This window comes from Pundamilia nyererei, unplaced genomic scaffold, assembly GCF_000239375.1.
Source record: "Pundamilia nyererei isolate P.nyererei 1_Seehausen unplaced genomic scaffold, PunNye1.0 scaffold00131, whole genome shotgun sequence".
Lineage (NCBI taxonomy): Eukaryota > Metazoa > Chordata > Actinopteri > Cichliformes > Cichlidae > Pundamilia > Pundamilia nyererei.
Window position 1 is genome coordinate 1,134,427 of NW_005187532.1, and position 16,866 is coordinate 1,151,292.

At 43.2% G+C, this 16,866-nt stretch overlaps 1 protein-coding gene across 3 annotated transcripts in view; it reads right to left on the minus strand.

The window, feature by feature from the left end:
* LOC102196193 (janus kinase and microtubule-interacting protein 3-like) overlaps positions 1–16,866 on the minus strand; it is a 29,195-nt gene that overhangs the window by 3,681 nt on the left and 8,648 nt on the right. For 2 of the 3 annotated variants that reach the window (XM_013913414.1, XM_013913415.1), the window contains exons 6-13: positions 16,100–16,213; positions 8,659–8,814; positions 5,352–5,489; positions 4,553–4,588; positions 4,334–4,405; positions 2,470–2,574; positions 1,570–1,698; positions 1,399–1,482 (exon numbers count right to left, since the gene is read on the minus strand). In XM_013913414.1, the coding sequence (XP_013768868.1) occupies positions 1,399–1,482; positions 1,570–1,698; positions 2,470–2,574; positions 4,334–4,405; positions 4,553–4,588; positions 5,352–5,489; positions 8,659–8,814; positions 16,100–16,213 (834 nt within the window). The remainder of the gene's footprint in view (positions 1–1,398; positions 1,483–1,569; positions 1,699–2,469; positions 2,575–4,333; positions 4,406–4,552; positions 4,589–5,351; positions 5,490–8,658; positions 8,815–16,099; positions 16,214–16,866) is intronic. The other variant, XM_005743400.1, reaches the window with a different exon arrangement.

The window sequence follows — 16,866 nt, forward strand, 5'->3', positions numbered from 1 at the left end:
ATTCTGCTCTTTCCTGCTATGACTTTTGGTGCTCATATACTTTTTGAGATATTACATTTTTATGCAATTTTTTTGTCCCATTGAAACGAATGGACCAAATTATCAGTGTGGTCATTGATTTTGCTTGCCAGGGTGAACTGTGTTTTAGCTCAGTGAGATGAGTAGCCGTTCTCAGAGCGGGAGGCCCGGGTTCGAATCCCGCCTATGGCAACATTTTTTTCAGGTAACAGTTAAACTTATCAACACAAATTTCAGCTTCTTCACCCCTTTTCAGCAGAATTATTAGTTTTTTCATTCCTTTTCGGGAAAAATTCCAGATTCTTCAGCTGTTTTTTAGCAGAAACTTCCGCAGCACAACATTCCGTTTCTTTTCAGTTTCTTCACCTCCTTTCAGGACATAGTTTTACTTCTTCAGCTGTTTTTAGCAGATTCCCCTACACGGCATTCATGCAGCATTTTCGCAGGAAATGCAACTTTTTCTAGGTTAAAATATTTCTGCCAAGTATTATTTTTCCTCTTCGTTATTGCAGTTCTGCTAAGTAATTACATTTTTGCTAAGTTCCTATGCTTTTGCAAAGTTATTACCATTGGTGCAACTTTTCAGCTATTTTCAGCAGACAGCTTCAGCGTTACAGCATCCACACAGCATTTTCGCAGGAAATGCAAATTTTTCTAGTTCTATAAAGTTGTTCTATATAGCGTGTAACTGTTCATATAGAGCGTTATTAAATTTATTGCTAATGCACATTGACTTCTGAGGAAATTTTAGATGGCACTCATCAGAAAGGCTGCTGGCCCCTGGTCTAACAGATCTTCAGGATGAACATGGATCTGGTCAAGCATTCAAAGATTTCCTCTCACCTTTATCCATATTTATGAGAGAAAAAGAAAAAGAAAAGTCAGGGCGTGCTCTCCTGAACTACCTCTCCAACCGTTTGCACCAGCAGAAATGGCAGCTGACGGAGCTGTAATGTTGTGTAACTCTGGGCATGTGCAGTAGAGGTTCAACCTACAGGAAAAACAGCGCTTTGGACACACCAAATTGTTGGATGTGGAGGTTTTACACCCACCAAGCACCAACATGAAGGTTTTGCCTCTTTCTCCAGACGTTAAGGTCAGAGCTCGAGGAGGAGCTACGACCTGCCTGTCACTGTGAGTGGAGACTGTATCACAGCTGTGCCTCCTGCTGGCTCTCTATGGAGTACAACTGTAGTTTACTCTACCTCTGTATGGCTCTGATTGGTTCTTTGATTAGCTTGAAGACACACCCCTTTATTGCAGGATTCTAGCCTAGAACCAATCAGAATGCAGATAATATTCTCATTCACCTGCCTCCTCTTGGTTTTATCCTTCTGTAATTTTTCTGCGTTTTAGAAACTCAACAGTTTTGCATGTTACCAGTCCTTGCTGCTTCAGCGCTGATTCCAGATCTGAAACTCTGCTCTGGTATCGACTGATCTCACTCAGCAGCTGCTCTCTGGTCTGAAACACAAAGAATACAACCGTCAACCTGTTAGTGCCTTGCTTCATTGCAGCTAATGCAGCCCTCTGTGCCCCCACCGGGGTCACCTTGATCTCCTTCTCTGCATCGTAGTTTCCGCCACTCGTCTCCGCTAACAGAGCATACGCTCGCTGCAGCGCTTGGTACTCCTGAGTCAGCTGACGGTAACGAAGCTCCGCCTCCTCATGCACGCATAACTAAAACACACAAAACCCCAACTTCAGACCAGCGAGTCAGAGCAGTAACTGAAACAGTCTCAAGCTCTCATTGTTGCTGTCATCATGAAACGTAATACAGATAGCACAACCAATCATGCACAACTACACACATATCAGCCAATCAGACACTTGCAAGTCGCTGCTGGACATATAAAAAACATGGCTAATATCGTGCCACTTCAGATTTAAAAGCTATTTCAGAAATAAACTCAGCTCTGTTTTTAATTTAATGACTCTATTAGGACTGATGCAGTTAACTGTTTATAGATCAGGGGTGTCCAACTCCAGTCCTCGAGAGTTTTTAGACGCATCCTTGGTCCGACACACCTGAATCAAATTTATGGCTTGTTCCTAGGCCTTTGCAAAACTTGATGGGATGCTGAAGAGGTAATCCAACCATCTGATTCAGCTGTGTTGGAGTAGGGATGCATCTAAAAGCTGCAGAACTGTAGCTCTCGAGGATTGGAGTTGGACACCCCTGTTATAGACACTGGCAGCTTAAGCAGGTTACAACTTAAAGTACCTGAAGGATGTTTTGTTGTTACTATATGAATTATTATTTAAAATCTAGCAAAGGTGGATCTTTGAAGGTTTTGTCTTTCTGTCGGCTCTCCATCAAAGGCTGAGCGCTGTCTGTTCCAAGAGTCAGAAACTACCAGCTGTTTCCTTTTACATCCCACTGGACTTAAGGACACGTTTGGATGTCCTCACCTTTGGAAACAGTGGGTGTGTGTACGTGTGTGTGCGTACCTCATCTGGTTCAGTATCTGGAGTTCTGTCAGTGTGAAAGGACAAAGACGAGCCATCAGAATCCACAGACGCCTCTTCATCATAGCCATAAAACGTCTCAATGACCTGCAGGCAACACACAGAGACACAACGTAGTTCTGAAAACCCACCACAAAGTGCCATAACACCATCAAGACATCCTCCATTTTTCTACATCACGCCCAGTTCAGGATGCTTTACAGATCATCAGAGATCTGATTTCTGGTCCAGAAGAGCTGACCAGAGTTGGTCCAACCAGCTCTCAGTATGTTTACATGAAATCATCGAAATCTGATGACTGGGCTGTAACCTGATTGGTCAAAGCTAATTTAATTTGGAGCTGTGACAGGAGAAGACTCTGAATTAGTAAACGACGTTTAGTTTGTGACCTTTTAATATTTCAATCATTATTCAGAAAACACTGAATGTCTGTCACCATGGTGACTTAATTTAAGGAGCTTGTAAAAACACAAGCGACTGGACTCGTTTAAGTTTCTTGAAGATGTTTCAAGTTTCATCCAAGACGCTTCTTCAGCTGTAAAACCAAATAGTGGCGTGTCCCTTATTTGATCATTACCCTCATCACAGGAGCCAAAGTGTGAAAAAAGGTGTAGTTGCTATTAGCAGAGGTTTAGCTGAACCATCGTGAGTCATGTGACCTACTGAGATCAACTCACCCATGTGAGTGGGCGTTAAGGTCTCTGTGAAGGATCTCAGAACTGGATTATAGATGGCAGACAGTTGGTGTGGTAAGCCCCGCCCTCTGTTCAAAGATAGCCGTTCACAGTGGACACAGATGCTTCTTTTACTCGTCTTTCAAACCTGTCCTCTCTGTCCAACATGTGAACATTTGCATCCTTAAAGCAGTGACCTTTGTCCTTTAGTACAGCCGAGTCTTGTCCCGTGGAGGTGGCTCTTCTATGTTGTGCGTTTATAAAGTGGCTGTTTGGTGTCTCCAGTGTAGAGGTCTGAGCACTCCTCCCTACACTGTACAGCTACACTACATTGTTGAGGTTGTGTGTGGGATGAACCAGTTTGTGTCTGAGTGTGTGGCTGGGTACACTGGGATGTCGTGCTTGGAGAAGACTCTCCTGAGTTTCTCTGATAAACCTGCCACATGAGGGATGACAGTTGTTCTGTTTGTCCTTCTGATCCTCTCTAGTTGGTGTTTGACCGTCTTTGCTGTGCATCTTAGTTGATTTGATGAAAGCCCAGCTGGGATAACCACATGTTTATGAGCTTTCTTTACATGTGTGTTCCTTTGTTTCCCCTTCTGGCTTAGAGGGGATGTTTTTCCAGGGTTGCAGGATCCCGATTTCCCCAAGTTTGTGTTCCAGAGGGTGGTGGAAGTCAAGTGGGGAGTAGGTACTGGTCTGTGTTTGTGGGTTTCCAGCAAATGTAAACGTTGAGGTTTCCATCCTCCTCAATGTGCCATAAATAGCCCCTACACGTCGTTTCTACTGACGACAACATTAAGCAGACATTTAAAAAAAAGTTGTCACCTGGTGTTACAGTGGACCCTCTCAGTGGACCAAAACTGGAGGTCCAAAAATGACTTATAAAAGACGTGCTCCAACTTCACTTTACGTAATGGGATGCACATTCAGTCTGAGCTGCTGGAGCTTTGCAGCAGGGCGTCATTTGCTGCTTTCAGGAACAAGCTGCACACAAAACACTGAAAGCGTTCTGCACATGAAAGAAATGCTGAGGGTCACCTGCTTCTGATCAGGTAAGCTGGTCAGCCTCGGTTTTCATGGAGATTCAATAGGTAAACAGCTCGCTAAAGAATTAACCTGGCTTCGTCACACACAAACAAAGAAATATCGGGGTACAGGCCTGGCCTCACCCTGCAGGCTCTGAAGGTCCGTTTCCTCCTCCCCGATTCCTGACGCCGGTACCTCAGTAACATGTCTCTCTCCTACAGACAGACAGACAGCAGCATGTTTCACTATTAACAGAAAGATCTTACTCTCAGGGTTATCACTGATTCTATGCATGTTAGATACAAAGCTCACAATCCATCACACAGGACACACCAACAACTGTATTACGATTCAATACTTACAATCACATTCTTCACATAACCAGCTGTCTCCAGAGCCTGTAAACACAAACTCAGTCTTATTACAGTGAAGTACTGAACTGTAGTACAAGTATAAATGTGTGAGTGTGTGTAGTACTAGTAGGAGCAGCAACAGTATTACTTGTCGTCTGTATGGACACAGTTGCTCACTTAATGGGTTTTTTCACATTGTGGTTTCTCACTGAAGGCATCAAAACTATGAATGAACACATATGGGCTTATGTGTGTCCATCCATCCATCCATCCATCCATCCATCCATCCATCCCCCTCTTCCACTTATTCAATTCAGGGTCGTGGGGGGAGGGGGGGCTGGAGTCTATCGCAGCTGTCTTAGGGCAGGAGACAGGGTAGACCCTGGATTGTTTCAAGATTAGGCTTCAAACTTTCCTTTTTGCTAAAGCATATAGTTAGGGCTGGACCAGGTGACCCTGAATCCTCCCTTAGGCTGCTGGGAGACTCCCATGATGCATTGAGTGTTTCTTCTTCACTCACTGTTTTTATACAACTCTCTGCATTTAATTACTAGTTATTATTAATCTTTGGCTTCTTCCTGAGCCTGGTTCTGCTGGAGGTTTCTTCCTATCAAAAGTGAGTGTTTTCTGCCCACTCTCGCCAAAGTGCTGCTCATAGGCAGTCATATGATTGTTGAGATTTACTCTGGTTTATTTGTATTATTGTAGGGTATTTCTTTTACAACATAAAGCGCCTTGAGGCAACTCCTGATGTGATTTGGCGCTATACAAACTGAACTGAATTGAACTGAATCAGTGGTATGGGTACCTTGGACAGGTCATCAATGATGTGTTGCTGCTCCAGGACTTGTAACCGCAGAAACTCCATCTCTCTCTCGTCCTGACTGTAACCATGGTAACTGGTGGAGTGGCTGCGGTCCAGATCATTTAATGAACTTGGCCTCCTCTGTGGACCACAAAAGCATGGCTGTTACCATAGCAATGGTACGCTAAAGTATTCGATTGCTGTTTGATGGTTTTTCATGCTCACTGTCACCAAGTGCTCGGCCATGATGGGTTGTCTTTTCCTTCATATAGAAATATAACTAAACTGAATAGATGTGGAAGAAATGCTCAGCAGCTGATGCAGCACTGTTTCACTGTGTTTGAATAAAGTATACTATAACTAGGGCTGTTCGATGTAACGATATAAAAACGTCTATGGTTTCATATTACGCTATCGTTTGTTTTGTGGTAAAATAAACAGTTTACAGCAATATTTTTTCATGGTTTTGATGGTCACGGTAGAATTTCCCAAAGCTCTATTTTTCTCTTATATTTAATATAACCACACTACAGTGGACAAGTGACTGTTTTTATGCGTTGTCATTAGCAACAACGATGGTAAAACCATCGTGTGGCTTGTTTATTTTCCACATAAACCGTTCACAATAAAGCTGAAGATCCTGTTGAGATTTTTCAAAATAAACTGCAAAGTATTTCGGACAAGAGTGTTTGCGGACGAGAAGCTAAGAAAGAGCCCATAAAGAAAATTGCATCCGTTTCAACTTATGTAACACTCGACTCCAGGTAAACGACGCCCAGCTGAAAACACTTCACGCAAGTTGAGTGGACCGAGATTCTCAGAATTTACAGAAAATGTTAAATTTTTGTCTTACATAGGGATATGAGATTTTGGTCATATCGCACAGCCCTAACTATAACAGTTTCTGCTTTAGTGTAATTTCCATTACAGTAAGTAAGTAAAAGTAAGTAAAATGTATTTTCACAGATAAAAATCACAAAGTGCTAAATAAAATAATATAAAACAATGAGAAAACGAATTAAAAGCTTGTATAGAAATGCCTTCAGCTGCTTTTCAAAAGAGTCAATGGAGTCTAAACACCGTAAAGCCAACAGAAGAGAGTTCCACAGCCTCGGTGCCTGTTTTGAACCCAGTACATGGGGCCAACAGTAACTTCTGACCTGAAGACCTAAGTGCTCGGGATGGAGCATGAGGCTTCAACAGGTCAGATGGACTGGGGAGCTTCACCATGCAGAGCTCTAAAAGTTACGACTAAAATTTTAAAATGAACCCTAAAATTTACTGGCAACCTGTGAAGAGAAGCCAGAACTGGAGTAATGTGTGACCTCTTGTCAGTGCCAGTTAAAAGTCTCGCCGCAGCATTCTGTACAGTTTGAAGGCGATCCAGAGCAGATTTGTTGGAAGCACAAAGACCGTTACAATAATCCAAACGAGAAGAAATAAAAGCATGAATCATCTCAGGTTCTGTCTTTGACACCAGTAGTCTGAGTTGACAAATGTTTCTTCGATGATAAAAACAGTTCTGGACTAGTTGTTTGGAAAGATTCACACTGTACTGTCAAATATGATGCCCAAGTTTCTGAGACTCGATTGAACAGAAGGGCGTAAAAAACTGATATGCTGCTTAATTTCTGAGATTATATGGTCAGGACCAAAAATCAAAGTTGTGATTAAATTGTCATTTGATCATTGTTTGATTTCTGACAGACAATTATTTAAACAAGGCAATTCATAAAACTCAGAAGCTTAACAGTATAACTGAATGTCATCAGCACGGAGATGATAATGTGGCCTAGAGGGAGGATATACAGCAAAAAGAGAATCGGACCTAAAACAGATCCTTGAGGTGCCCCAGAAGGCAGAGCTGATGTTTCAGACAACACATGATTCATACAGACAGTAAAGATCTCTCAGATAGATACGACATAAACCATTTTAAAACAACACCAGTAATCCCAAACAAGTCCTATTTATCATGATGCTGTGATCAACAGCATCAAAAGCTGAGGAGAGAACCAGTATAACCAGTACGAGCACTCCCCAGAGTCTGCTGCCATCAACATGTCACCACACACTGTAAGTAAAGTGGTTTGACTTGAGTGCAATTTGTGGAAACCAGACTTGGAAAATGTCCAGAACATTGTTCTTCTCCAAAAAGTTCTTCAGTTGTTCTGCAACTGTTTTTTCCAAGATCTTTGACACAGATGATCATTTTGATATTTTCAGTGTGATACTGAGAGGATGATGGAGAGATAATAGACCTGATGGCAGCGACTTTATTTACAAAATAGTTCAAAAATTCATTACAATCAGATTTAGTAGAAACTGGTACATGAGGAATATCAAACAACACTTTGGGATGGTTCTTTTTTGAAATTCAGTTCTAGCATTTTTTAATCATGTCATTAAGTGAGGAAATTGATTCCTTGAGATGTATCCCATGAACCTCGAGCTTGGAAGCCTTCCATAAACGTTCTAACTTGCGACAATATTTCCTAAAATTCAGAATATTTTCATTTATCCAGGGACAGAAATTTGAAGAATGGACGACACTTTGTTTCAGAGGCGTCCCTGTATATGAGATAGATTTACATTAATTGTTAAAATGTACGTATATATCTGTGTATATGTTTGTGTATATATCTGTGTATATGTTTGTGTATATATCTGTGTATATGTTTGTGTATATATCTGTGTATATGTTTGTGTATATATCTGTGTATATAGGTAGGTATGTATGTGTGTATGCGTATGTACTCCTTTGTATGTATAACTTGTACATATCTTTTTTGTGTAAATGCCTGTGTTACTGTGTAGCCTGTGTTACGCTATTGTGTGTTACACACACTCCCTCAGTAGGTACCCTTAAACTTATGTCTGTCTTATCTTCCTCTCCTATCCAAAAACTGAATGTAAATCTACATCCTGCCAACGGAGAGATGCCAAACTGTGTTTCATTGTTCTTGTAACAGTGACAATACAGATCTATTCTATTCTACAAGACACCAAGAGTCCTGCCAGGGTCAAGCGTGGCCGAGAGCCTTCCAGCAGCGTCCTGGTTAACAATCGGGATCATTCAATCTTTTGGATCATTGGTGTAAGAGGTGAAAGATCCAAATAAAATGACAAATTAAACTTCAGTCTTGTAATTGGGTTGTCAATGAAGTACCTAAACCCTGAAGTGTGAGTGAATCCTGACACCTGCTGGTAAAAAGCAGTAACTGTGTGTGGAAGCTGGACATCACATCAATTCCAACACCATCACCAGTTTGACTGATACAGAATAGGGTGTGTTAGAGTCAGAGGTTACCATAGTTACCATCTCCAGATTCTCCTGGGTGACGAAGCGAAGCTTGTTATCGAGTCGACGCAGCGCTAGAGCCAGCTCTTCGTTTTTACGGCTCAGACGCTTGTTCTTGTCCAGAAGAGGAAGAAACTGACTCTCGGCCTCTCTCAGGCGCTTCAACTGCAGAACACACGAAAAATAAAAACATACAGGCAGGAAGAGGACAAGGATTTTATCAAGTAATTCATTAGCCCCAGGTAAGATAACATTAGGGTGACAGTGCCCTACAGTGTTTGTAGTTCTTATGATTGGAGTCCATTAAGCTTACTGTCTCATTTCAAGCTCCATATTTTGTTTCCTGGGCTGGAGAGGCACTGCATGAGTTGCGGTTCATTAGCTGCATAAGGTGGAATGTAACAATTAATTTACTCAACATTACCCTCTACAGGTGTAGCTGCCTTATTAGTTAGGATCAGCCTGGGTTAGAGTTAGGACAATAAAGGGAAGGAGGAGCTAACACGAGACCCGGCGTGCTACTGATTGAGAACATTTCAGTCACTAGCTTTCTCTGCCAACTTACTCCTATACAGCTTGAAAACTGTGTTTCAACCAACTTAAGCACTCTGGAGGACCACAAAGAAGACCGGGACAGTAGAAGCAGTTTACCTGCAAGTGTTTCAGGTCCATTGTTATGGGGAAACAAGACACTGACTCCATCCAGCAGCAAAGGAAACATGTTTGGAACGGGCTTCTCCTCAGACTAGCAACATGATGGAGATTTTGGTGTCCATAGATAAAAAAAACCCATCGAGCTTTGACATATACCTGCCCCCACTGGAAATCTTGCATAAAGACTTTCAGGTGCTGCGTAAGTCCGTGGAGTTCAGCCAGCTGCAGGTGAAAACACTCACTGCTGTGGCCGGGGAGAGTCGGGGTAATCCCTCAGCGACGGTATGACCCAGATCTCAGACGAAAATTAAAAAAATCAAGGAAACTGTCGTCGAGCTCCAGGCCTGCAGCATGCTAGGCCTGGAGGCATCCTAGAGAAGGCAGCAAAGGACCTGCAAACTACAGTGAGACATTACATCTAGATCCACCTCAAACTCCACATGGTAAAACATCAGCTTCCATTATGTCCATCATCTGGGACGTAAGCAAGCTGATGGACGCAGACCCAGACCAACTGTGTCCAAATTGGAAAACTTTAAACAGAAAGAGCTGGTGTAGAGCCATGGCTGGGAGCTGACAGCAACAAACTTCGGTTTCTCAAAGAGATCCTGGAGCAATGCAAAGTCCTGTTCCTGATCTGCAAGAAATTCATCCACGGAGGCTCCCGAGCTGTCACCGTGGTCTATAAACTGTGCATCAGTGGCAGCTTTATCGTGACTAGACCATCTGTAGCTATACTAAGGCCTCTTTCTCATTCTTTTCCATATCCTTTCCCCTGTTTAATAGACATGTCTACACAGAACAATTCATGCTGGTTTAATGACCACAGCCTGTTTTCTCGTGTTGTTTTTTCTTAAATTCCCCTCTATTTGTTTGTTGTTGTTGATATAACGTCACTTGCGAATGGTTCATTGGTGGCTGCACATCTCAGTTTTCACACCATTACTCTCTGCACTCATTGTATTTGCTCTGCCTCCAATGCTGTGATTTACTTCACAATCACACAGCACAGGTACATACACAAGCAGACAGACACACACACAGCGATTTAGCGAACATTCAACACCCCACCAGTTACTTTAAACATGAACGCTCTGAGGTTTGTCACATAGAATGTTAATTCGTTTGCTTCACTTGGGTTTTGACAGCCTCGGTGAGATGGGCGCGCAAGGAGTCGTAGATCAAAAGAGACGGAGATTTGTGGAAAAAGCCACCCGGTCTCTTGACATAAACTCAGCCACTCGCTCATCTTCTCCTCGTCCATCCAGCCCTTTGAGTTAGCCTTCACGATGATGCCGCCCGGAAACTTTTCTTTTGGCAAAGTCTTCCTCTTGAAAATGACCATGGGTGGTAGTTTCTGGCCATTAGCTTGGTAGCCCAGAACTACAGTGGAGGATGACTTCTCGTTCCCTGTGGTGCGTATAGATACTGTACTGGTCCCTGTTTTCTCAACAGTACGGTTCACGGGGATGTCAAAGGTGAGGAGGACCTCGTCCATGCTAGTGATGTGTTCTGGCCGGATCTTCTTTTCAGTGATCTCATTCTGGCAGTACGTGCTGAAAATGGCCAACTTTTCTTTGGCAGTTGCTGTGAGACAGTAGTTCTTGTGCGGATTGAGAGATTATGCCTTTTCATAAAACGGAAGCACCAAGAAGGTCCCCCTCGAAAGTTGTTGATCTGCACGTCACGTGCCGCTGTTGCCTTGAGTCGAATAGAGACTGTAGAGACACTTCTACCTGCTGTTCTCTGTTCAATAACCCACTGTTCAATTTTGTCCTCTAACTGCGGCCATCGCGCCGTGTTCCCTCGGAAACTCCTTTTGGTCTTCTTTACTTGTTTTAGGTCATCTTCTTGCTTCCTCCACTTGCGCACCATCGACTCATTAATGCCGAATTATCTCGCAGCTGCTCTATTTCCATTCTCTTTTGCTTAACTAATTGCTCGAAGTTTAAAATCCGCTTCGTAAGCGTGTCTCTTCGCGGGTGCCATTTTGGAGTCGTTATACACACACAACACGGTAATGTTGTGTTGAAGCACAGTACGTATTACTCCGCGAGGCTCCTGGCAACAGTAACCGTAATGCTCCAAAAAGTGGCACTAAAAATCTTTTTTTGACAGATTTTTGAGCACAGTGTGCCACATAAAACCGGTTCGAGGTCAGTAAGCACAAATCAAAATTCATACATAAGGCGCACCAGATTATAAGGCGCACTGTCGATTTTTTGTGAAGATTTAAGGATTTTACGTGCACCTTATAGTGCGGTAAATACGGTAAAACAAAGACATGTAGCCATATTAATTAGCAGAGAAATAAACTTGACCATTAGCAACAGTATTACAGATCCAGAAGGTGGATTTATAATACTTAATTTATGTTTTCAAAATATGGATCACTAAATGTTGATAGGCCCTCCTTTTTATTACATCTTCACTTCACTTTCAGATCACTCTGACACCACTCCTATAATAGGAGGAGACGTCAACCTGGTATTTAATCCACAAATTGATATGCTCAGTACAGCTGTGAGTCAAAGGAACTGGAAGTCTACCGACATTCTCAAACAACACATGAGTGATTTTGGTCTTTGCGATGTTTGGTGTTCATATCAGTGGACATCAGAGTGGGAAAGATAATAATGACCTTCCAGGAATATAACGGTGTTTTTTTGAAAATCAGGAAAGACAAAATAAGATCTCGTCACAAGAAAATAATACACAAATAAAATAGAACCGAAAATGTAATCATTAGAAGCTCCCTATTAACATGCAATTAACAACCTGAGAAAACTAAAACTATAGTTAAATGAAATAATTAATAATAATAAAACACAATTTCTGACACAAATGCTGCGTTTGAAGAACTTTAAACATGGCAATAAATCCGGAAAATTCCTTACTAACCAGTTAAAGATAAATTAAGAAAAAACATCTATAAGGATTCAACGGAGAACAGTACTCCACAACAAATAATTAGGAAACGTATATTCACCCCAGATTAATCCATGCTGACATTGAAGAATTTCTTAACAATATAAATCCACTGAAACTAAACGGCTAACAAATGACAGCTCTGGATTCACCTCTCCAGTGTCTGAATTTCACAAAACCCTACAGCATCTCCCAAACAATAAAGCCCCAGGTCGAGACGCTTTTCCAGCAAAGTTTCATCAACATTGGCACCCACTTTTTTCAGAATGGTAAACCAAATTCAGAATGAACTCTGCCATTGTCAGTGTACTTCTTAAACCAGCCAACATAAGGACCCTACATAAGGAAACCATTTGACCAGGTAAACTGGAAATTCATACACCTCTCCAAGCACATCAGCTAGGACAAACAACCTTACTCCCCAGCTTCAATCTACAGAGGGGCACCAGACTGGGCTGTCTGCTTCCCCCGTTGCTTTTGTCATTGTCATCAAACCACCAGCAGTAGCAATCAGACACAATGTAGATATTAGAGAAATTCAAACTGGAAATACAGACCATACAGTAAGCTTATTTGCTGATGTTTACTTTTGCGTGGTAACTCACAAACCTCTTTTCTGAGGACAGACACTCTTAATATTATACTACTCCATCAGCTGAAGCAAATCAGCAGTTCTGCCTTTGAATTGTAATTTTCAGAACTGCTCCACCACTCCAGTACGGTCAGGTGACATTAATTAAATCTGGGACTCTCCACCATCTACCCTAGAACTGAAGATGAGAGGTGAAATGTCTTCAAGCAACTTGAAGAAGTACAGATGCTTTTCTTTCCAAGCTCCTTACAATCACCTGGATCAACTCCGTTCAGGTCACCTCCTCCGGTCCTAGCTGTCTACTAAAATAGAAAGCGCACGATTAAACAATCAGTCCCAACTGCTCTGCCAGCCCTCATGGAACTGCCTCCGAGCCCGCTGCACAGCATCTCCTTTCCAGCAGAGCCGCAGGCCAGAACTCGCCACGTAGCCATGACCACCTGTGCCTCCAGCCTATAGAGCACCTTTCACTTAAATGGCTGGAGAGCCAGATACCACTGGGTGATCCAGACATTGAGATCCTTCATGCGGTGAAGCTATTGCAACAGTTTTTGGTCTGAATGAACATCCCAAGAGATAATAACGAAGGCAGTCGACCACCCACCAAATTGCCAGACATTCCTTCTCCACTGTGCTGTATATGGCCTCTGTCTCAGGGCAGTCGACCCCCCTTACCTGCTGGGGCAAAACAGCCCCGAGCCCAGTTTGAGGCATCCATCTGCAGAATGAAAGAAAGGGAAAAGTCAGGGGTGTGGAGCAGAGGTTCCCCACAAAAAGCCTCTTTGACCAGGTCAAATGCTGCCTGGCACTGACCCATCCTCTGGTGCACGTTCTCAAGTGAGATCAGCCAAAGTGTTGGTCAGCTTCATGAAGCCAGACACAAACAGCCAGCCCAAAAAAACCACTTCACGTCTTTTTTGGTCATGAGACGCAGGCAGGATGTTATAGCTGTATTTTCTCCATCTGTGGACACACTTATCCAACTCCCAGGTGGTACTGCAGATACTGTACCTCTGTCTGTCCAACCACACACTTCTTCCGGTTGGCCGTCAGCCCTGCCTCAGGCACTCCAGGACCACCGGCACATGCTCCACATAGATGTTGTTATGGATCATAATCTAATCCAGGTAGGGAGCAGCATATGAAGTGTTTGGATGCAGCACTTGGTCCATGAGAAAGGTGACTGGGGCTCAGAACAACAGAAGTGTGATGAATTCGTGCAAACCATACAGAGTGGAGAAGGCCCGTTTTACTTAGACTCTGGAGACAAGGATCTATCCCCTGGATATATGCAGTACCTAACCAGTCTAGGAGCTCATCGACCCAGGGCATAAGCATCAAACTGTGATACCTCATTTACCTTGTGATAATCCACACAGGAACTACAAGAACTATGGGGTTACACCAGGAACTGTGGGATTCTTCTGTTACCCCTATCTCCAGCATAGCAGCCAATACAGTGGGAGCTATTTGCCTTTTATGTTCGGGGAATCTATAGGGAAGTGCATGCACAGTCACTCAGGGTGCTTTTCAAAACAGCGCTCTGTGAGAGTGGTATGACGGGGCAGCAGGGAGAACACATCTGGAAAAAGCTTTTGTAATGCAGCAACTCATACAATACAAAGCTCTCCATAGAACAAACTATACAGGACAAAGGATGTTCCACAAAGGTCTTGCAGACTCTAGCATATGCAAACACTGCAGAGGTAACTCTACTGAGAACTATATACACACTACCATATATGGTCTTGTACACCTGTTCAGAGGTTGTGGCAGAGACCAGGGCCGTGCAGAGGTTTAAAGGGGCGGGTGCTCAAGCCCCTCTAGCCCCCCCCTCTGCACGTGCCTGGCAGAGACCTATCCACATGGTTTAGTTGACATATCCCAACCTCAGCCAAGCTGTGCATCTTAGCTGATGTAAGTGAATTAGATATGGAAACAAATACATCACATAGTCCTCACTGTGTGAAGGGGGCCCGGGAGCCAGTATGTGAACGTGGACCAAAGCGCAGATCAAACATGGAGACAGCAGATAGATTCTCACAGGCTTTATTACAAACACGAAAATAAACTTGAAACATGAGGAAGGGAAATGTAGTGTGTTCGGATGTGGAGTAACTGCAAATAAAGGAGAACATAGTTAGAAGGTGAACCAGAGGTAGATGAAGATTGGTTTGAGTTGCTTGCTTGGCAGGTGGAGCACGTGGGGCTCTGAGGGGGAAGGAGATGCTCCGGGTAGCATTGAGGGAGGCGAGTAACTGAGTTTGTTTCTGACCTTAATTCCTTGTGTTCCAGAGAGTTCCAGGCTTCTTCTCTTTGTGTGCATGGTCCAGGGCCCTGGTGCTGGAGTTGCCCATTTTCTGGTTGGGACCGTGCTTGTGTGGGGGTGCACTGCATCCCCTTGGCTGCTTCACCTGGTGGGGTGGGTAGGCCCACACTGAAATGTCCGGTCTGTGCCTTGGGGGCTTTTGAGTACCTGCAGGCTTATATGCTGAGAACTACATGCTTTTTCCTTCCCCGCTTCTTCTGACAGCACAACACTAACACACGTAATATCACGAGGGAGAATATATGCCTCACAGGCCTCAATCGGTAGGACTTTGCTCACTGTGCTGCACAGCCATTAATTACACTGTAGTCATTACAGTTCAGGACACATCACCATACACATAGGACGTCTGGGGACACATGTGATACCCAGAGGTTGGTGGGTGGGCTGCTGAGGCGGCAATGAGCACTGTTGACCATCTGCTCATGTCTCCTCAAATCTAATAGCAGTCTAATTTCCACACTCACCCAACAGGCCACCACTGCACTGACATAAAAAGAAACATACTGCTCATACATACGCTCACAATCTTCTCCCACATATGACAAAATTGTATGTTTGAGAATCTTGCCTTGTTGTGTCTTTCAGGTGCTTTGTGTTTTGTTACAGATGCAGCAGTTGGAGACCCTGTTTGCATCAACCTAGACTCCCCACCTTCACCAAACTGGCCTCCAACCTGTCTGCTTCAGCACAACACCCACTCTGATAATAATGTAAAAAATATATATATAAACAAAAAAAAGATTAACAATAGGAGCCTACAGAGAGGCCATAGTTCTCCTCTTGGTAAAACAAATGTGTTTGGCACAACAAAGCATTCAGGCCATGATTCTGTTTGCTAAAAGTACCACATGACAGGTAAAGAGATAAATAAAGAAATGAGCAAGCACAATGGGTCCAATATAAGGTTGTGTGTGTGTGCGTGTGTGTGCGTGTGTGTGCTTTACCAATTCGTTGCGTTCTTCTGACAGTAGAGCATTTCTATCCTCTAACTTCCTGACGACGGCACTGAGCTCAGCTATCTTCAGCTGAAACCTCCGAGTGTCACGATCCTCCTGAGACTGAGCACAAGAACGACAGCCCAGGTCAAAGGTCAGCCACCAACCAAATGCCTAACTGCAAACTGCATTCAAGCATCATCAGCATGGTAGCATGCAAACACATGAAAAATCTAAAGTTTCTTTTGTATTTTCATACAATAGGAATTTCTTCAACACTGAATTACTAAAAATATAATTTGAAACAAACTGAAAATCAAACAGAACAAACTGAAATCTTAAGAGAATTCAGTAACAGTACAAATGGTGTTAAAAGGTGAACCTCTAAGGAACTTTGGCACAAAGTCAACATATCTTTACTGAGGACTTTACTTATAGACATCCCATTTTAGTGTTCTATCACTCTCTGATAACTAGTCAGTAAAAATTTAAAAGGTCCATGAGAAAGTTGAGTGCATCTTTCTGCTAGAGTGCAAAAGCCTAAGTTTTCTGTCTCTCTCTGTCTACCTTAGCCCTTTGAGCCTGGTCTGTAGAAGAAGACTGCACATGGAGTTTGTGTAGACACCACATTTCTTGAGGTGAAACAGCAAAAAGTTTGGCTGAAGTCAACCTGTTATTGGCCTTAATTTCCGGTCCCCTCCCTCGTGCTTTACTCTCGCGTTGCTCCGTGTGGCAAATCGAGCGCACCTCTCTGCATTTCGAACACGTGTCACAAC